Here is a 22,664-nt window from a genome sequence, read left to right on the forward strand (position 1 = left end):
AAAGTGGCAAATAATCTTTTTGGTCTTTGTTACGAGAAAGACAAAACCAGAAATTTTGTTGAATATTTAGGGGACCATTGACTGGAATTTCTTTTCTTCAGATGTGTGTGGCAGCATCAGACTTTACTGATCTAATACTTTAGGGGAGAACTTTGTAGACTAGGGATGATGGTTGGACTTGGTGATCCCAAGGATCTTTTCCAACCTGAATAATTCTATGATTCTATAGTTCTTTCTAATAATCCAGGAGAATCCTCCTGGAAACTTAGGCACAAGTGAAAGTATCAATATTGCATTTAAACACATAGTATTTGCTGCAAACTGCAACACAAAGCAGAGTACTCCTGCAATATTATCTGATGCTACTGAATTCATCCTGCAACAGCGCTCAGTAAGGAGAAGAACATAGATTTGGGGGTAAAAACCTCCTGAGAATGGACAACTATCAAATGCAACATTGAAGAGTATCTCCTGAGAGCACAACTTAAAAAAGATGTCTGTAGACAGCTGTAGATGCCTGCAGGTACATTTGGGTAGTGTTTTCACATGACAATACACAGCCTTGGAAAAATTATTTACCTTCACTGTAAACCTACAGACCCAGTGACTTCAAGGCTGAACTCAGGCCAATGGTTTCAGGATACAGTGTGGCCTGCTGGCAAATTTGTTGTGTTGCAAGTTCAACAATTAGAGACAACTGAATTTAATAAAGCCTTTTGTATTGTTTTTGTTGTATGATGCTATGAGTTTTCAAAGTTGACCTAATTCTCTTGGTGTACTTCTCAAAAGAGAGATTATGTCCCATGAGTTTCTTTCTGATGTGTTCTAGTGGAAACAGCAATTTAGACAATCAGTATTTTCAATACTGCAAATACAGCAAAAACTTTTTCAGAGACCACAGTATTATCTCTGTAAACACCATGGTGTTACATGGTGTTTACCTTACTTCAGGCCTCTAAAGCCCTAACTCAAATTCTATGCTTCTTCTGTAGTTGATGGAAACAAGAAGACATCTCCAGAGGGTTACCTACTGTCTCCTAAAATAAGTGTTCAAAGTAAATAGGACTTTTCACCCTCTGTAGGGATTGTTTCTTGTCACTGACTGAACTAGATGTCTACCAATTAACCATTACATTTAACATGTAATGGTTAAACTTAGGTGATCAAGATCTTGCCCTTGCACAAAATTAGATGAGGGCTTTGGTAAATACTCTGCTTCAGCATTTATCTATTTATGCATTTAGGAGGACTGATAAGTTTTATTGCTGCTTCACATTCCAGATCAATCAGATCTGGAACCTTGCCTTTGAGACTGACTATCCTGACAGTGAAGTAGGTCCTGACCTGGACTGGAGAAGTAGGAATGAAGCAACTCAAGCCACGTGTATAGCCATATACAAAGATACAGCAGGGGCATCATGCCAGATCCTAAGCTTCATAATTCTGGAGCATATCCAGAGGAGATCACTGACTGCAGATGGGGGATATTAGATTAGAACTAATATTAAATGGATTGTGACTTTTGCTCAGTGTGGATCTCAGTTAGTTTTAGGCCCATGGTCTGGCACATGTCAGCACACTGGCAGACTGGGGAGTCCCATGGGTTGGGACATGTTGAGACAAACTAATCAAATCACCCCTCCTGTGCCTTAACATCCACAAAAGGGGCAAACCTGCAGGGCAACAGCAGATTTTTATACTCAGGCATTCTGGATGTGATGATACAGCAGCACAGTCAAAACTTACCATCTAGGTAGGGAGCACCTTCTGACAGCTTGCTGAAGCTCACCCCATGGGCCATAATGCTATAGCTCCTCTTGGCTTTGTTGGCAAAGGTAACCAGCACTGTATCTCCCACTTCAGCTTTTATAACGGGGCCTTGAAAACAAGAGCGAGGGAAGACATGAGAAGAACTGCCCTGAGAACTAACATATTGCCACCTGAACAAGGGAGGGCTGGCTGGCAGCTGCATGCACAGAATTCCACTCTGGGTCCAAGTGGATCTGTATTCAAACCTGATGTAATGACAGTAGGGGAAAACATTCACTGTACCAAGTATTCCCAGGTGCTTCATGTCCTCTGACTGAATCTTCTTGGTACTGAATGTTGCATCAGTATATTCCACATAGCGAACTTTCCAGTATTGGCCTCCTATTCTGTCAGTCCCTTGTGTGAAATATATTGCAGATTCACTGTGGAATTAACAAATTGGACTGTTAAATAACTGGAGATTCAGGCAGAATCCTTAATTTCAGATGAAGTTATTACTCCAGATGCAATATAATCCCAAGTTACTAGTTTGCATACACTTTTCTAGCAGAAAAAGGGAGATGTTACTAGTCTGAACTGCAGTTATAAATTAGTTAACAAAAGGGAAATGTCTTCAAGTTGTGCCAGGAGAGGTTTAGGTTGGATATTAGAAGAAGCTTCTTCACTGAAAGGGTTATTCAACACTAGAACAGGCTGCCCAGGGAGATGGGTGAATTATCATCCCTGGAGGAGTTGAAAATATGTGGTGATTAGGGACATGATTCAGTGGTGGCCTTGGTAGAGTTGGGTTAATGGTTGAACTCTACAATCTTAAATATCCTTTCTAATTAAAATTATTCTATGATTAGACCTTCATGTGTTTGACCCCAATTTACTTAGGGAGACATCTATGTCAACTTACCTCTGACTACCTTAGGACAAGACCTATGCCATTACCTGTGCACAAAGTGTCTCTAACCTTGTTAGCTTTTCTGGGACATACATTCAATTCATGGTCATCAGTAATAATGGGGAAAAGAATCTACAATTATAAGACCCCTGAGATACACCAGTTGTTAATGTGAAAGCTGCCTGAGCAGTCTCCACGTAGGATCATTAACTCTGATGAACTTTGCATACCTCACCAGGGCTCACTTTCTCTATTAACTTAATAGAGCAAGATAAGTGCTTCCAGAAGGCAACTTCAAGCATCACAGTTATGAAACTAACTTCCTGACAAGGTTGTTTAAATCCATTCCTCCTTGCCCCTTTCAATTACAAGTAATAACAGTGCAGGACCTAGCCCTGGTGAATCACTGGGGAAGTCTCACCCAGACTCCTGAAGTTAAAGCACAGCAGGACAGGACAAGAAGGCTTACCTGCCAGTGGCATTTAAACCCTGCCCAGTGAATTTATCATAACCATCAGGTCCATAATTCCAGAGCACTTCTTCAGCAGAAATATAATATCTTCTCTTGTGACTGGCTGGTGAAGGCTGTGACAGGTTTTTTTGGCAGATCTGAACATCATACAGTGCCTCCATGCCACCTGGGAGGAGAAAGAGTCTGGAGACAGTCCTTGGCCAGCTGCTTAGTCAGCAATCTCATGGATACAAATGCACATTTGAAACTCTCTAGGAGCTATCTGGACTGGAACAATTACTAGGGGAAGTTTCTATTTTAAAGACTTTCCCTGCATACACTGGGCCTGATGGTAGCACCCTTGTCTTGCAAGGTGGTACATGATCCCACAGGTGAAAGCTATGGTCATCACTGACACACATTTTAGCTTGATTTATCCAGTTCCTTAATCTGCATAACAGTGGCAGAATGATTTTTGGGGTGAGAATGCCTCCTGAAGTGTGCAAAATGGCATAACCTTCCCTGGACTTCCATTAAAATGGGGAAGCTGGTTATTACCACACTAAAGATACATGCTGTTTGTCAGAATCAAGTCTGGTTTGTACAATGCAAATCCCATTGAAATTCATGTGCAAGTTCTTAAAAGTAAAAATTCTTCCATTTTGTGACTGTCTCTGACTTGATAATTACACATTGCCTACTGCCATAAAATCTATTCTATGGTACGTGCCTTTGGGCTCTTGTGTCACACAGATTTCAAAACATCACCTTCAAATTCATTAAGGTAAAGGATTCTGAAAACACTGCCAGTTTCCATCTGATTTCTGTAAAGGAAGAAGCTGGCAGCTGGCAGGCTGGAAGAGCTGGCATGGCTCTTCTTGAAGTGGAAGTACTGTTCAGCTGGCATGGCTCTTCTTGAAGTGGAAGTACATATCTACAACGAAAAGTGATTTCAAAGGCCCCTCTAATTGCTCATCAAAATCTCCATTTTACATAGCAGGTGCAGTGTCAGCACTGGCTCTAGCAAGCCTTCCTCATATGAATTATATAGCTAAGTCATTCCTACAAGCTGAAGATTTGGCCCAACTTGTACAATTTCCACTAGTGACTAAACTCATAGTCATAATTTTTATCTCCTGAACTAGTTGAACGTCTTCTATTAGTCAAATAAAAGTGTCAAGTCCCACTTCCCCTGGAAACATCTCTCAGTTTGCTTTTCCATGCAAGATACAGTCTGGAACTTCTGTCTCTGAAAGGGTCAGGGAGATTTCTAGCACCTTACCTCGTAAGTGCTCATTAACCTGGCAGGTTATCAGCCACCTCCCGGGATTCCCGGGAGTCATCTCCGCTGTGATGAATGTTGCTGGGAACAGACCGACGACATCTGCCCTCTGGTCTCTGCTGGTGAAGGTGTGGCCATAGAAGTAGGCAGCGTGGATATCTATCTCGCTCCCCATGCCAAACAAGTGCCAGGACATGGAAGTGTCAGCACACATCTCCAGGCCAGGGAGATTGCCGTAAATATAACCATTGATAGCTAAAAACAAAAGCATGAGACTTGATGAGAGGTGAAAGAGAAGTGCTCAGTGCCTCTGACCCATTTCTAAGGAGGAACCTTTCCTGGCCCAGAAAAGAAGTTCTCTGAATTTAATTCAATAAGGCCCTCACAGGTTCTTTGATGAAGAACAGTCTCTTTGAACAGTCATCTTACAGCTCTAGATGATCAAATGGCCCAAATTCTCTTGTTGAGTCTGTGAAAAATTTCCTGAGTGCTTTTTAGATATTGCAAAGACCAAGTCATCATCAAGAAGGCCTGATAAGGAGGTTAACTTGTTCTGCAGCTATCTAGCATGTCTGAAACCCATTCTGTCTCATTCTGAGTCATATATATACAATTATACTCCAGACTTAAGCAATTTAGATTTGAAAATTATTATATCAATCAAATCAGTCTAGTCAGCTCTCTCTTCCTCACCTTCCACAATAGACAATGTATCAGGACTCTAGGAGAATGAGACTCATATTTTGAAAATTATTTTATTTCCTAGGCTCCATGGAACAATCAACATGCAGAGAAATATCTAGATTTAACTTACTACACCAGATCTTCAAATGGCACAAAATACCATTGGCCAATGGATCTCTGAAGGGCAGGAATGATTGTACCAGCCAGCCCACCATCCCAAATATCTTTGGGAAATCCTGGACTCTTTCAATACACACATCTTTAAGTACTCTGCAGCCTCCTTTTCTCTTTTCAAAGCTGGGCAAACAGTCACCAAATGGCTTAAATCTGTTGTTTAAGATAAAGTGCGAAACAAGTGGCAGAGCTGACTCTGGAATTCAAATCTACTGTCTGCAAACCAGAGTGTTCTGCTGTATTTAGGGAGAGGCTATTTATCAGCACAGTCCTTCAACATCCTGACCCATTTCATGCTGACACAGATAAAGGAGAGATATCACAAGGGACAGAAGGTCCTACTGAAATGAAAAGAGTCTGGTTACTGCTGTAAGTCACCCTTTGCTCACCATGCATTCGGTTGCTGGTCTGGAAACCTTCATCCTCTTTATCAACTGTGGCTGGTTCTAAGCAGAAGGTGTTTATATTCTCATCGAGGTACCAGCTCCAGTTTTCATCTACAATGCTAAACATCAGGGCAAAAGCGTTAGCAGCACCAGTCCCTTCTATTGAGGTCTCATCTGCAGCTCCTAAATTGCAAACGAAAAGGAAAGTGCTAAAAAAAGCCTTGGAGAGGATTGAACTTACAAGTGACAATAACTTTGGAGCACTTGAGGAAACATGGTGCTCTGCCCACAATCTACAGGGCAGGATGAATCTCAGCTAATTTTGCCCTTCTAAGACACCCCGACACACGCACCCCCAGCCTTCAAACAGACGAGTGCCTCCAGAAGGCAGATCATCTCATCAAAGTCAAGCTGGAATTTTGATTTTCCTTGATTTTTCCATAAGCACAAGTAGCTGCAAATGTCTGTTGGAACAAATGTCTGTTTCTCCATCTGGCCCCCATCAACCCTACCCTTAGGTGAACATCAGGCTCTACAAGCCTGCACAGTGAGCCAGGTCACAGACCTGATCCAGCCAGAAACCAGTGATATTTTGCTAAGAGTTAAGGAGAGGCAAGTGGTTACCTGCATTTCTGTTGCATTGAAGCAACTGGTGAACCATACCCTCAGACTGGCTGCCTGTGTGTGGCTCACTCTCCATGGACTGAGAAGGGAGCCTCAACACATATTTAGGAGTAGATACTCACTTTTACAAGGCTGAGGGCAGGATGAATATAATCTAGTCAGCTAAGTTCAGTATTGTTATCTGAGCGACCGTTTAAGGAATAACCTTAGGCTGCAGGAGTGGCAATATTGAAAAGTCTTTTATTAATTGTTGACAGTTTTAGACTGCATCTCATTTTTGGGTCTACTTTCAAGCCCATGAAAACTTTTTCTTTCCCTGTATCCTATGGGAGGGAGCCCCAGAGCTCTGCAGGCAGTCCTGCAAGGAGCTACCCACTACTGCTGGAGAGAGGAATACAGCAGTAGCATCATGCAGATGTCCATCTTGATGAATTCCAAGACTGAACACAAAGATAACCTGGCCTTTCAGGCTGGGATTGTTCTGAATGTGCTATCTCCTGGCTTCATGTATTATCACATAGTTATCAGCTCTGTTTCACATATTGAGGTAGTTCTGCAGGTTTCAAAGGCTTCCCAGGAGAAAAAAGTCTGAGGCATTTTAATTGTGTGAGTTAAGCTGGAGACTAGGCCTGACCTTCACATGGTGAAGTCTTTCTCTTAATATATAAAACCTGCTTCACTTGCAAGTTCTTTATAAAATCTGGGCTAGTTTTGCACTGCAAAAGTTACTGGGAAGACGTGGCAGAGTTGTTGGTGTCTGAGGGGGAGAGGGGATTATGGCTTAGCTGATGGAAGGAGAGGGCTGGCATGTGGTCCCTGATAGCTCCAGTACAAAATTAGCAGACTACATGGGATAGGCTGTCACCTCAGCTGCTCAGTGCATGTTCCCACATGGCTGTGATACACAACCAGTGAGCTAAAATTAATACACAATCTGTATGAGGAGCAAAATGACCAATAACATCAGGGTTTCAAACTTGTAAATGGCAGTGCTGGAATCAACCACCCAGCCCTAATTATTGCATTTTCTGGGCAATGAGTCCTTTGCTCATCCTGAAATGATGCAAGTTTGGGCACATCTATTTTGGTCTCGGCCGGGACCGGCAGGCCACAGAGCGTGCTGCAGTCCCTCCACCAGCCGAGGCAAATCTCTCCTGAAGCCAAAGGGGAGCAGGAAGGGGGTTGTCCCAGAGGTATTATACCTACCCTGGGATGCTCCTGGAATGGCCCAGCTATTCCTTTCCCCTTTTTATGGGCTATGTTTATACCTGTAAGCAAAAATGACTGTTAAGATGCCAAACTTGGCAGAGGGGCTCACTTTATCAGTGTTTCTAGCTCAGTACCTTTTTTACAAACCAGCAGAGGCCCAATTAAACCAGATGCAATATCTCTTGGTGTGTCAATGTGAGAATGGTAAATCCAAGTCAAGCAGTTTGAGTCTGCCAAAGTTGGGGAATAATCTTTCCTTACTGGCCATGTGTATGTGTAATTTCCACCAGGAACAACAAAGTCGTCCTCTTTGCTTTTACCACCAGTTCCATCAGGGTAAAGTGCTCCTAATACATTAAAATGAAAAAGGAAGCTTTTAGAACCCCATTCACCACTTTTCTTAAATAAATACTCAATTTCTTCTATATTATCATATATTTATAAAATAATAAATACACACAAACACAGAATCTCTGAGAAATCGTGAAAAAAAATCAGAAGTTCTGGTAAAACCATTAAAAACGTTGAAAGTTTAAATCTGTTATATATCTGTAAACAAAGCTTTAGAAATGCAGTAACAGGCTCTATTTTTTCCTTGGCTCTTTACTCTCATCAGTCATCTAAACTTTTTGTCACCCAACATTGTGTGTCTTCTCATAGAAAACTGCTGGGAGCAAGGAATGTAGGTAAATCCATACAATCCTCTAACCAAAACATACATGCATAGGTCTGGCATTCTGAAAATTTCATCATGCCTGCTATAGCAAAGCAAACACTTACAAGAACTCCATCCATTCAAACAGGGTAGAAGTAGATGGAAAGAGGCAAGTTACTTCAGTGACTTTTAGTTCAGGAAAATAATTCAGGAGAAAAGACCCACCTAACCTGTCTCAGTACTGGATTTATCTCAGGCATTGAAGGTGTGTGGCAAAAAAAGTGTTAAGAGACGAGGCTGTTCCTGGTTTTAGTCATCAGCTGCAATTACTGATGAGTTTATGAGAGGGTGATCTGAAGTCCTCTGATCTCAAGGGTCAGAACAGTGAGCAAGTGGACAAACTTTTAGCCATTATATTAGCTACTCCAGAGAAAAAGGAGAGGAAAAGAGAAAGGCCAAATCAGCTTTTACCTTCAGAGTCCTTGTCATAGAAGACCCCATGGGGATGCACAGAGTATGGGCGGGAAGCAAAGTTTTTTAGGTGGATGATAAAGACATCCTCTTCTTCTGCCTTCAGTACTGGCCCCAGGAACCCCAGCCAGGCTGCCTTGGGGATCTCCTGGGAGTAAGTGTCATCTGTGAATTGCCTAAAAATAGCCTTTTTGTACACACGTCCTATCCGGTTGGCTCCTCTTGCTGCATACACACTTGCAAACCTAGCATTGAGAAGGGAAAACACTTTAGAGACAAAAAAACTACCTCCTTTAAGAACTGATCAAGTAACTGGTGTTTGCAGTGCAGATAAGTAGGTGCTGGGACATATCACATAGCTGCTGGAATAAAAGATGAGGAATAAACCTGGACAGCACTAGCAGGATCCAAACCCCCTTCTGTACAGTAACAGCCATCCTACCTGCAGGTCTTTAGCATGGTAACTACAAACCTCCACTTGAGGACCTGCCACTCAGGCCTTTCTGTACAGTTTTACTGGAAACATGACTGTTCAGAAAGAAAAGAAAACCAGGTTAATTTTTTCAAAAGCCAGTAAGAGGGATGCTCATCAACTAGCTTGACACCCTAGAAGAGAAGCCTGAAATATTTTCTTCATGAAAGGTATAATTTCTACATTCCAGAGTCTGTGTTTATAGCAACACAATATGTGAGCTCACAATATGGTGAGTGGTTGACATACTACAGCTATTAAATACCTGCTGTCTTCAAATCCTGAATTGCATCTGTAGTCTATTATCATTGAGCTCCACACTCCAATCATTGGTTCCCAGAATCACACAAGTTTCTGAGTTGGAAGGGACATTAAAGATCATCATGTTCCAACTCCCCTGCATGGGCAGGGACACCTCCCACTAGAACAGGCTGCTCAGAGCCCCCTCCAACCTGGGCTTGAACATCTCCAGGGATGGAGCCCCCACAACCTCTCTGGGCAGCCTGTTCCAGTGTCTCTCCACCCTTACACTGAAGAATTTATGCCTAATCTCTAACCGAAATCTCTCTTCTTTCAGCTTAAAACCATTACCCCTCATCCTCTCATTGCAAGCCCCTGTAAAAAGCCCCTCCATAGCTTTCCTGTAGACCCCTTCAGGTACTGGAAGGACACTATGAGGTCCCCCTGGAGCCTTCTCTTTTTTAAACTGAACAATCCCAACTCCCTCAGCCTGTCCTCATACGAGAGGTGCTCCAGCCCCGGGATAATTTTCGTGGCCCTTCTCTGGATACGTTCCAACAGGCCCACATCTTTCTCATGCTGGGGGCACCAGAGCTGGATGCAGTATTCCAGGTGAGGTCTTTCTCTCCCATCAAGCTCTCTCTCACATCCAAGAAGCCACATACCATCAAGAGCTTCTTTCTATTCAGGCACTTGCGTAAGTTTTAATTAATTGACTAAATTCCATCCTACCCTTATTTTGGACAAACCAAGTTCACTGACATTCTTTATGTCACAAATCTTTCCTGAAGCTCTTTTCTGAAAACCTTCTAATATTTATCTCTTTTGAAGTCTTAACGCAAGAACTTCACACAATAGGCAAGTAACAATCCACATAAAGCCAGAGGTGTTCCCAGCCAATATGTCTTACACAACTGGAAATTAGTTTTACCTTTTAACTATAGCATTATACAGACAACCTGTGTTCTGATATAAAATCTCTCTTTACTTCTCTCCATTTTACAGCTAACATGTATGATATTCATTCTTCATCCCAAAAAAGCCCAGACAACATGAAATAAAAGACCTTTGCTGCACAACCACACAACCAGCAGTTGCCTCTATGACCAGTTTTGCCATATTTGACTACTCCATAAGTTTTTGCATCCCCTGAAAATTGTTTGAACTTTCTTGTTCCCTTACAAACTCATATAAAAAGCTTTTCCTCGATTATCACTGGCAGAAATACATCCATTTCATATTTATAGTGACTTTTTGTGACTGGCCAGTTCACCTGTTTGAATTTTGTTTGGGTGCTTTTGTGCCTTGCCAGTAACCCAAGTGTTGGAAGTCACATGAGTTGAATGGTATGAGTTGCTATTGTTTCTTCACCATAAGATCCCTTCACCACTCCCCCTTTTCAAGACATCTCTGCTCACAACATCCCTCAGTTGTGGTCATTAATCCTCCATGACAACTTTCTAATACAGATCCCTGAAGTGATACAAAAACCTCCAAAAAATAATATTTCTTTATTTTAAAATGTGCTTTATAACAAGCCAAGAGCTATTTTAGCGCAAATGAAAAGGTTGCTAATGATGCTTCTGAGGCAGAAACATTTGACTAGGATGGTGGGGAGGGGACAGAAGCTTCTCAATCTGCTTCTTCACAGAATAATGTATTCAGATAAATACACTTTAAAAGTGTTATTACAGAATGAGTAGCCAAGTCGTCTGGATTTTCAGTGAGTTAGCAGGTCTGCGGGAATGGTTTGTGTGCACAGCAAGACCTGGAAAGTCACACCACTCTCACTGAGAAGATACCTTTTAGCACCTGGAGGAAGAGCTGCTACAAGAGCTCTTACACCAGGGTGTCAGGTGGTGTCAGTGGCAGTGCAGTGCGAAGGCACATGCCTCCTTACCTCATGGGAATGTATGCATGTGCCCTAATTTGAAAAAGAAATTGATTTTTAAGATGGTTTATAAGAAATTTTCTAAGAAAAAATGAAATTAATTTTTAAAATAAAAATATCTTATTTTTAGGAGATATTTTTCAGCAGAGTTTTTTCAATACTCATCAGGCACCAAATACTTTAAATGAGGTGCTGCAGTGGGACTGTGCTTCCCCATGATGACAGTGCCCTAATGACCTTGGCCAGACAACATTGCACACTCTCCCATATCTTCACAACCCTGGGACACACTGTCCCTCCTGCAGAAGCAGAAATGAACCACAGAAAAATGCACTCCTTGATCAGTATTTGTCAAATGCTAGACATGAGCCTAATGTCTTTAAAATCATAGATCGGGGATCCAAAAATCCAGTTAGGAACTGACGTTCAAGAAATCACCCTGAGAAATCCTCTAGGTTTTGGCCCCAGAGACTTCCCTCTGTGCCTAAAGCCAAGCTGTAGCATCTCTGCTGCTTTGATCTGTGTCTGTCTCCTACTTACAGCCATATGAGAGTCAAGAAAAAGAAGTTTCTTTTTGTGATTTCCATTTTTTCTGAATGTAAAATCCTCCACCCACTCCGAGCTGCTGAGCCCAACGTCAGTGCAGTGGGCACCAGATGCAGCCAGTCACCATGTAGGTGATGGTCTTCCATGCAGGGCATCCATCAATGCAGAAATCATGGAACCAGAAATGGATTTCAGCATAGAACAAGAAACCTGTCCTCTTGGCCCTGATTAATGATGGGGTTTGTTTAATAATTGTTGAAAAGAAAACAACTATTATACCCTGGGAAATAAATCCTACGTGCCAACTGAGGCTCTTGCTGGTTTGCTATAGACTGGGGCTCTTCATAGCTGCCCCCCCTTCTAGATCCACACTCTTCAAAGGGCAGAAATGTTTCCTGCCCAAAATGCCCTGATGTTCGGGAGTTTCTTGGAGCGCAGACACTTCAGCCTCACTCCTCCTTCTGCTTAGGAGGGGTAGAACCCAGTTCTTCTACATATACAGAAATGTGCTTTTGGCACATCCTTTTGGTTGCACTCAGTATCCAAGTGCAGAGCACACTGTTTGTTGTAAGTCCCACCCTCAGTGTACAGGCTGCCCCATTTGTTCTGGATGTCATCTCTAAACATGTTGAAGAACAGGAAGTTATTTGGAATGGTCAACATGGATTTACCAAGGGTAAAACATGCTTGACCAATCTGCCAGCCTTCTATGATGACATAACTGGTTGGCTGGATGAGGGGAGAGCAGCAGATGTCATCTACCTTGAGTTCAGCAAGGCTTTTGACACTGTCTCCCATAGCATTAGGAAAATGAGGGAATGTGGGCTAGATGAGTGGACAGTGAGGTGGATTGAGAGCTGCTTGTGTGACAGAACTCAGGATTGCCATTAATGGAGAAGGGTCAAGTTGGAAGCCTGTAACCAGTGGTGTCCCCAGGGGTCAATACTCAGTCCAGCCATGTTCAAACATATTCATCAATGACCTGGATGAGGGGACAGTGTGTCCTCAGCAAGTTCACTGATGATGCCAACTGGGAGGGGTGGCTGACACTCCAGAGGGCTGTCCTGCCATGCAGTGTGACCTGGATAGGCTGGAGAGCTGGGCAGAGAGAAACCTAATTAGGTTCAAGAAGGGGAAGTGTAGAGCCCTGCACCTGGAGAGGAAGAACCCCATGCATGAGTATAGGCTAGTGTGGACCTGCTGGAAAGCAGTTCTCAGGAGAAGGATCTGGGAGTCGTAGTAGACTGCAAATTATCCATGAGCCAGCAGTATGACCTTGTCATCTAGGGGGCAAATGGAATCCTGGAGTGCATAAGGAAGAGTATGGCCAGTAGACTGAGAGAGGTCATTCTTCCCCTCTACTCTGCCCTGGTGAGGCCACATCTGAAATACTGTGTCCAGTTCTGGGTTCTCCAGTTCTGGGTTCCCCAGTTCAAGAGAAACAGGGAACTACTGGGCAGAGTCCAGTGGAGGGCAGCAAAGATAACTGGGGGATTGGAGCATGTCTGTTATGAGTAAATGGGAGAGCTGGGACTGTTCAGCTTGGAGAAGGCTGAGGGGAGACCTTATTAATGCCTATAAGTACCTAAAGGGTGGGTGCAAGGAGGACGGAGCCAGAATAATCTCAGTGGTTCCCAGTGACAGGATCAGGGGCAACAGGCATAAGCTGGAACATGGGAAGTTCCATTTAAATATGAGGAAAAACATCTTTACTATGAGGGTGACAGAGCCCTGGAACAGGCTGCCCAGGGAGGTTGTGGAGTCTCCTTCTCTGGAGACATTCAAAACCCGCCTGGATGCAGTCCTGAGTAATGTGCTCTGGGTGATCCTGCAGGGGAGTTGGATTGGATGTTCTTAAGAGGCCCTTCCAAGACCAACAATTCTGTGGTTCTGTGATTTCATCCCAGGGGGCTTTTGGGTGCTGAGCTCATCCTTGCAAGTAGCTCTTTACAGGTGTTTCTGGGCTGCACATCACAGTGCTTTAAGTCCTTGGCAGAATGACCACCCGCACTGGAGGCAATGATATCAGCCAGAGGAAGCTCATGGAAAGGGTGGATGCAGGGGTGTGAGTGACTTCTCTGTGCCTCCAGATGTCTGGATCATGGACACGTGACCACAGTGTGGGGCTGGTACCTCCACCCAGTGCCACAGTGGAGCCATGGAATGTGTTGGAGCGAGGTGACCCAGGCTTAGTGCTACAGCCCCTGCTGCTCCATCAGTGGGACACAGAGGTTTCCCCTCTCTCTCTCTCATCTTTCTTTCAGTGGGAGATTCTTTGCAGTGGTCCATGAAGCCTTTGCTGTCGGTGCCATTTGTACCAATGCACCTTCCCAGCCTTACCACCCATCTCCAGACTCCATCAGAAATACTCTAGTCTTCAGGATAGTGTCCTGTTGACCTTTCATATCCTGTCTTTGACAACAGTTCTGGAACATCATTACCTGTCTTCTTTTGAAGGCATCTGCTTCTTCAGGAAACTTCACATTTTCAGTCATAGTTCCATTTAAATATGAGGAAAAACATCTTTACTATGAGGGTGACAGAGCCCTGGAACAGGCTGCCCAGGGAGGTTGTGGAGTCTCCTTCTCTGGAGACATTCAAAACCCGCCTGGATGCAGTCCTGAGTAATGTGCTCTGGGTGATCCTGCAGGGGAGTTGGATTGGATGTTCTTAAGAGGCCCTTCCAAGACCAACAATTCTGTGGTTCTGTGATTTCATCCCAGGGGGCTTTTGGGTGCTGAGCTCATCCTTGCAAGTAGCTCTTTACAGGTGTTTCTGGGCTGCACATCACAGTGCTTTAAGTCCTTGGCAGAATGACCACCCGCACTGGAGGCAATGATATCAGCCAGAGGAAGCTCATGGAAAGGGTGGATGCAGGGGTGTGAGTGACTTCTCTGTGCCTCCAGATGTCTGGATCATGGACACGTGACCACAGTGTGGGGCTGGTACCTCCACCCAGTGCCACAGTGGAGCCATGGAATGTGTTGGAGCGAGGTGACCCAGGCTTAGTGCTACAGCCCCTGCTGCTCCATCAGTGGGACACAGAGGTTTCCCCTCTCTCTCTCTCATCTTTCTTTCAGTGGGAGATTCTTTGCAGTGGTCCATGAAGCCTTTGCTGTCGGTGCCATTTGTACCAATGCACCTTCCCAGCCTTACCACCCATCTCCAGACTCCATCAGAAATACTCTAGTCTTCAGGATAGTGTCCTGTTGACCTTTCATATCCTGTCTTTGACAACAGTTCTGGAACATCATTACCTGTCTTCTTTTGAAGGCATCTGCTTCTTCAGGAAACTTCACATTTTCAGTCATGGAGTTAAACATCCCCTTCAACTGAATTTCGTGTTTAATTCTTTCCCACACACTGAGTTTCCAATATGTCAATCCAGCCAGTGGCTTCTCCAAATGCTGTAATGGTTAAACACATCCAGTTCTCTGAATCTGCCTCTGCCTCTTTCTTCCAGCAGTCACAATCTGCTTACTCTCCTGGGCACTCCTGCCAAAACATCTCCTATTTGTTATTCCTCTCGTCACAAGAAGACAAACCTTCTCCCTGTTTCTTCATGCTTCCCTGCTCACTTCAAATTGCTTCATCATCCTGGTGGCTTTGTGATGTTGCTGCCTGAACCTCTTCCATCCTTCCAGTCTTGTGCAGATGTAAGATCTGCTATTTTAAATTCTGACCACCAATCTCACTCCAACTCAGCCAGCAGCCTGCACTTCATGTGCAGAAAAACATGATGATCAGCCAGTCCCATCATCTGGAGCTGTATCCATGCAAGTTCCCTAAATACCCTCCATCTCCTCTAGTCAGGCCAGTCTTGAGGTTACATATAGTGGTAAGCAGGTTTGTGAATCAGGACATAAAAAACCCTGTTCAGACTGGGAAAAACATGCAAATCCTGTCTTTGTTTCTGTGCCTAATGTCATTCTGCCAGTTGACCACTTTCAGCAGTTCTTAAGCTCCAAGAAAAGTTGGCACTGCACAGGGGTAGGATAGGGAATTAACTCTAATTAACGTAATTACAGACATCCATCCCTAAAACTCTTACAAATGACAGAAGAAGTAAAACAAGTGTCATGTAGATTCTACCTCAAATCAAGACTAGATGTGTATATAATCTGCCATCTCAGGGCAGGATGACCACAGGTTAGGGTGGAATCATGACTTCAGTGTAATTTCTACACCTATTCCTTTTATCACACATAAGAAGTATTTTGCCAACATTTTTACCATCTTTATGTTACCTTTGATCTGAAGAAGCACAGCTACAGCCTAGCAGAGGTTATTTTTTTCAAGAGGTGTTTGCATGAGTTCTTCCTTACAGTGTGCAGTAAGGAATCTAAAGAGCTACACATTCCATGACCAGCTCCTCAGCAGACTGGAGCCAGCTCCCTTGCTGATAGAATTTTGAAGCCTGTGAGTTTGTTTGCTGCTGTAATCATTACTGAAAAAAATCAGCACTTTGAAAAATTACCAGATGTGGAGTCTCAAATTTTCTCTGGTAGTTAACATGCCCAGTAGTCACTGTCCTGTGAGCAACTGGAGGCAAACGTAAATTTTCTTTTTGTTACCATTGTTCCACTAAAGCCCCATAGATTTTACACCGACAACCATTTAAACAACTACCTGTAGAGGTTTGTTCCCTAAAATCTGTTGGTAGTGAAATTTTCCTTACTTTCTACCCTCTTCACATACTCCATGGCTGGGTTCATAATAGCTTTTTTCCTCAGTTCCTCATTTTTCCTGTGGCTGGAGGAAGCCAGGACAGTGCCTATTGCTCTGGGTTGCCCCAGTCATTTTAATCCCTGGGTCATGTAACCTGTTCAGGGCAACACTCTGCCAAACCATGACTCCTGTGCTAAGGCCAGTGCAACTACTGTGCTGGAGGGATGGCCAGTGGAGGGGACCAGTGGTGCCAACTCACATTTGTAGGTGCTGCCCTGAACACAAAGCATCAAACAAGAAAGCAAGATGTGTGTCCTGGAAAGAGACACAATGTCTTCGTTGGATATTTTAGGCCTTTTTCTGACCAACACCTGCCATGGAAGAGGTTAATCAGGCTCACAAAATCTTAGATGAAGCCCTAAAGTGCCACTATTGTCCCTTAGAAAAAAAAATTCTGCTTCTCCCAGAATCAATAACAAAACTCCTCTCAGGTTTCATTAGAGTCAGGAGTTCACCTTGAATGCCTTTTGATGTTGACCCTTCCCACAATGATCATCTCTGTTGATGCAATTGGGTCATTTGGCCTCATGATGACTCAGCCATTAGTTCAACATCTGTGACGAAAGTTTCTCTGTCATTTATCTGGGTGGAATCTCCTCATAGGTAAATTGCACAAACCTTGTTTGATGCTGTGGTAACAAAAAACACCCGTTAGTGTTGGTGGATGCAAGACTTGGCCCAGATAAATGTAGGAATGGTGGCCTAAAGGGAGGGCATGAGCAGTTACATCAGAGAAAACTTAATAGCATCTACTCTTAGCAGAGCAAGATGTAAGTGTCTATCATATAAACTAGTAGAAAATTAATTTAAAGAGATTATCAACCAAATGTAATCCTGAGGGCTGAGCCACAGTAGAGAGGGAAAGACTGATGTATGCCAAGCCACAACAGTTAGATGCATTTTTCTCTTGAAAGGCAGTTGCCTGTGTGACGATTAAAATGGTCAAGCAATGTCTGAGCTCATCTTCCTACTGCAGCAATATTAATGACCTAACCCACAAAATCTCATTGGGATCTGCTGCAAGTCCAGCAGCCCTGACAGCATCTTGCAACCTGTGTGTCCAGTCCACTGTAGTTTAATGATACCAACTCTTTTGCCAGTTGTATCAGCTTGGGAGGGGATGCTGAACACCTTCCCAGCTCATCTATAATCAATGGCCATAATCTGGATCTGTGATTTCCCCCGTGCACTTCAGAAAACATCAGCTTAATTGTCAAAGGGAGAACCCAGTATTAAATGTCTTGGTTTCATTCATAACACTCCAAATTATGAGAATTAGTGGAACAGCTCAAGGCTTCAGGTAGACCAGGCAAATGGCAGAGGTGAGCAGCCTCATTATGCTCATTACAGAAGAAGCACTGATGGCACAGCAAGATACTTGCTCTGTGCAAGGAGCCTGCTGACCCTTGAGCGCTGCAGTGACACAAGGCACAACAAAAATTAACATCCAAGCAGAATAGGTGGATTAAGAAAGGCCCATGTTTGGCTTAATCAGCTCTGGCAAGAGGCAGCCTTTCCAGCTCACACCCAGGGAGGTGCTGGTGCAGCTCCAGAGCTCCTGGCTCAGGAGGCAGCTCACTCAGCACCAGCACAGCAGGAGCTGAGCAGCAAGCCCTGGCTGTGCCAGAACCAGCTCATCTAATTTCCAGCCCCAGGCCTCAGCTACCAAGGTCTCCTTTCTCCTCTTTACTGCTAAAAACCAAAGACCAGGGAAGGTATTGTTGACTTTGGCACAGCAACACTGAAAATCATCTGTTCAATCTCACTATCTGGTCCACATAATGTAACATTTTCCATTGCATACTTGCTAATTCAGTATTTTTATTAAGCAGTGAAGAATAAGTGGTTTTGATTGAATCTCTGTGGGCTAGCTGGAATCAAAGGGAGCATTTCTTTATGTGTATGCACCTGCTCTATTAAAGATAGTCAGTTTGTCTGCAACCTCTTTATCTTCACTTCCTTACCAGTAGCACTGGAAAATGTCCCACCAGTTCGGTGCTGTGAGGGTGCATCACAGGGTGAGAAGTGCTGGGCTCAACAAGCCTGGGTGTTCCTGTTTGCAGAACAGAGGCTGGCCCAAAATGCACTCCTGTCTCTACCTAGGAACTGATGTTTAAACTTTCTTTATGGAACTATGTTTGTGAGGTTTTTTTAATATCCACAGGAACAAATCTCTTAGCTGAAAAGTAACCCATTAATATACTGCTTTAAATTTACATAAGTTTTTTCCTAAAGAGCTAAATAGTCAAAATAGCTATTCCTGGTTCACTATTTACTCCACATTCTTAAGAAGACACAATGTTATTTCAGAATATAGCTCTTTATTCTGGCTCAGTTCAATACAGTTTGGAAATGGAGTAAACTAGTGGCAAGAATCACTTCATTGTTCTGCAGTAGAAGCCTTTATATAAGGAGCTCATTACAAACAGCTTCTCAGCTTTGAATGTATAATCTGCCTTAAAATCCAAATTACATTTCTTCTGCCAGTAAACTCTTTGAAATTAACCTTCTGTAATTATTGCATTACAGTGATGACTGAAGACATGAGCTATCACCCTTCCCTGTCGTGCCATGTCACGTTTATGTCACAGACTTTGAAGTAAATGTGCCATTGATGTTCAGGGAGCACAAAGTGCAGACAGACTTAAAAGTACAATTTACAGAACATAGTCCATGTCTTTCAGTGGTATTGGGGTGGATTTAGAGGTACTTGCCCCTCACTTAAAGCTGAACTATTTTTAGTGAGAGGTGTTCCAGTTCAGGGAGTGGAGGAAGTTATTTTGTGCTAAAAAGAATAAGGAAGTGAGAAATTCAAGTGTTTCATACAACTGAAGAATAACCTTTCCAGAAAAGTCTGTTTTCATGGGCTAAGAACAAACTATTACCCTGAATTTTTACTGTAAAGTTAATACCTATTGACTTGGATGCTCTCTGGGACCTCCAGTTGTTAAGAGCATAAGCATGAGTTTGTGTTGAAAAATAAAGCTTTTCCTTGTCTCTTGCTTGTGGCAAAACAATTTCCTTTTTGAAATCCAACTGGAAGTGATTCTGAAAATACTGGACACTAGAGGAAAGTCCAGCACTGCTTGAGGTTTCCTGAAAAGTCAGAAAGGATGTTTTCATTTGTGACTGCTAGGACACATCTCCAGCTCCCAGAGTGCTTCCAGCACTCTGGTATGGACAGCAAGACCTCCTCACCTGCCCACAGCTCCCACCTCCACCCCAGCCCCAAATCCAAACTCACAGGATGGACCCCCAAGCTATCTATAGGCTGCCAAAGATATAACTGAAATCTGAAAAATATCCCCACGAGTGTTTGAAGCCCAGGTTGTAGAGGGGAACCAAGGTTCTGTGTCATCCCCATCCAATGTCCAGGCCAGCTCTCCTGGTGCAGGAGGGACAGGCAACCAACCCCAGCAGGGTGGGCATGAGAACAGTTTTCACTGGCCAAGGCAGGATTCATCACAGACCTTACCTGCACTCCCTGGCTTCAGCACAGGAGATCACTGTGCTTCAGCCTGACTGCACACTGCTGTATATTTAAGCACTTATCCAAACATATTTCCTAAATGGAGGTCTCCATGGCTGCACACATTGCAGAGATATATGCACCACCCACTTGTATCTCATTCATAGGTGCTACACATATCTGAATTCTGAAATGTCATACCAAGCCCCCCAACTTTTGTCATCTGGCAGGAAGAAAACTTAGAGCCTTTTGCCAGTTAAACAGTCTTAAATGTTTTATTGCAAAGTTGCAATTTGCTGTTGCACGAGTCCCAGAAATGGCTCCATGAAACACACACAGGGGATTTTGAACCCACTACCTGGCTCATTTTTGAGAAATACCAGCTCCTTAACGTCACCTTCAAATACACACTGTCACCTTGCTTAATCATCATGGTGGAAGAGTATTCAACCAAAGCCTGCTCTTGACTTGAAGCTGAATTCCTGCCTATGACAACATCATTGGAAGAAAAACAAGAAAAAGCCCTTCTTGAGACACTTAGAGCAATGTGAACCACATTAGCCAGTTTTCTTTCATAGAATCCTAGGGGTTGGAAGGGACCTCGAAAGATCATCTAGTCCAACCTCCCCTGTCAGAGCAGGGTCACCTAGAGTACATCACACAGGAACGCATCCAGGTGGGTTTTGAATGTCTCCACTGAAGGAGACTCCACAACCTCCCTGGGCAGCCTGTCCTAGGGCTCTGTCACTCTTACAATAAAAATTTTTTTTCAGATATTCACCTTGAACCTCCTATGCTCCAATTTGCACCCATTACCCCTTGTCCTATCACTGGTCATCATCATTCTTTGGAGCTGTCGATACATCTCCAATTTATCAGAGACCCCAGTGACTTACTTGTCCTCTAAGAGGCTTTGTCCTGTGATCAAATTTTTCCCAGATGGTGCATAGTCCCAGTTCTCTTCCACAATCCCCAGGTAATAGGTTCTGGTCTTTGCTTCCACCACTGCAAACAGCCAGAGGAACTCAAGAACACGAAGGCAGCCACCACACCAGGCAGGAGGCATTTGTGGCTGTGATGATGAGGCTGGCAGCAGGCAGGCAGCAGCAGGATGCACCACAGGGACCTCACCCCTCCCTCCCAGCTCTTGACAAGTTATAAATAAGGAATAGACAGAGCAAAGCTCCTCCTTTCCAGCAGGTCGGACTGGGATAGGTAGAGAGTCTGGCTATGCAAAGCAGGGTTAGAGAGGAGGTGGCTTGCTACCTTTGCCAATCCTTCAGTGAAATCATAAATTGCTCATTTATCTCTCCAAGCTAGAGTCTTTGGGGCTTTTTGGAAGTTTGGATGCTTTTTTGTCCTCATTTTTCCAGATTAGGTGGTATGGCACATTGGTCTTTTTACTAGCCCTGTCAAAACTCTCTTTTTTTAGTTTTAATTTAACTCCTTTATCATATCTGAGATTTCTAAAACAAGCATCTTACTGCATTAATTTGTTTTTTTCAATGGCATAACAATAGTTTACAATCCAGTATTATGAGAGAAAAAGAGATTTCTCCAGCACTTCTCCAATTTCTAGGATTTTCTGACCCATTTATGAAAATGGCAAGTGATCTGCATGTATTCATTATTAAAGTGCACAACACGAGGCCCCTTTTTACAAACATTTTTGGAAATTAGAGTCCTTGTAAAGTCTTCCCACTTGGACAATTAGGAACTGAAACACACAAAGATCACTCTTTTATTAAACTTTGTAATTAAAGTGCCCACACAGCTCTCTAGAAAATCAGTCCTTCCCCTCATAGTTTAACTTCCTCTAAGAGGACATCTCTATTACCATCCTGGCAAAGCAAAGTGTAAACCTGTACAAGCCTGAATTGATAGGATATTCTAAACTATTTAGGTAACATACCCCAGGTGGCAAGACACTGCAAAATCATACTTCTCTCTTACTCATTTTTAACTGACTAAAGACATTAAAAACTTGCCATTCTGGAATGCAGCATTACACTGGAGACTCATTGCCAGGTTTAAGAGTTGTGAAATTCCTCTTTCAGCTCCAGAACCATCTGACCTCTTCCTGTTGAAGCTAATGGTTACTCTTTGCTAGGAGTGCAAGGGGCTTCTCAAATTAACTTGGTAACCACAGGTTTAACTTCATCAGTCAAGACCAGTGATGTGAATGTTTTTATGTGGCAGCCACGTGAGGTGCACATTCTGGCACACCACAGAGACAACTCCATGTATGGTCAGCTGTTGTGAAAGCCTGTCACTGTCACTGGTGTGCAGGTGGCTCTGGAGTCACACAGAGAAAAGCAGCTGGGGTTCAGAGCATCCCAGCCTTCAGCCACCTGGACCATGGTGAGTCTCATCTAAATTCAGACACAGGGCACACAGATGCACAGAGCACCTTACTAAAGAAGTTTTTTGTTTCTTTAAGCCATTTGTTGCATCTCTTTAGCTGCGAGGACTGGAAGGCCAGTAAAGGTGGGTTAAGGATACAGACAGACCTTTGCAAATGGTCATAGAATCATAAGATCACAGAGTGGTTTGGGTTGGAAGGTACTTTAAAGATCATCCAGTTCTGGATGGGCAGGGACACCTCCCACCAGACCAGGTTGCTCAAAGCTCCATCCAACCTGGTCTTGAACACTTCCAGCTCAACAGAGCTGTGAAAGTAAGAGTCCCTCAGCTGTAAGCTGCTCTCTGATACCTGCTGATGT

At 43.5% G+C, this 22,664-nt stretch overlaps 1 protein-coding gene across 1 annotated transcript in view; it reads right to left on the minus strand.

Moving 5' to 3' along the window:
• Window positions 1-20,965, minus strand: part of HEPHL1 (hephaestin-like 1) — a 36,867-nt gene extending 15,902 nt beyond the window's left edge. The window contains exons 1-8 of the mRNA XM_009999502.1: window positions 20,838-20,965; window positions 8,596-8,840; window positions 7,604-7,816; window positions 5,640-5,819; window positions 4,393-4,647; window positions 3,129-3,297; window positions 2,053-2,192; window positions 1,747-1,878 (exon numbers count right to left, since the gene is read on the minus strand). Coding sequence (XP_009997804.1) covers window positions 1,747-1,878; window positions 2,053-2,192; window positions 3,129-3,297; window positions 4,393-4,647; window positions 5,640-5,763 — 820 coding nt within the window. The 5' untranslated portion in view covers window positions 5,764-5,819; window positions 7,604-7,816; window positions 8,596-8,840; window positions 20,838-20,965. The remainder of the gene's footprint in view (window positions 1-1,746; window positions 1,879-2,052; window positions 2,193-3,128; window positions 3,298-4,392; window positions 4,648-5,639; window positions 5,820-7,603; window positions 7,817-8,595; window positions 8,841-20,837) is intronic.
• Window positions 20,966-22,664: the final 1,699 nt, after the last annotated feature.

Source organism: Chaetura pelagica, unplaced genomic scaffold (genome assembly GCF_000747805.2).
Source record: "Chaetura pelagica isolate M959 unplaced genomic scaffold, ChaPel_1.0 scaffold100, whole genome shotgun sequence".
Classification (NCBI taxonomy): Eukaryota; Metazoa; Chordata; class Aves; order Apodiformes; family Apodidae; genus Chaetura; species Chaetura pelagica.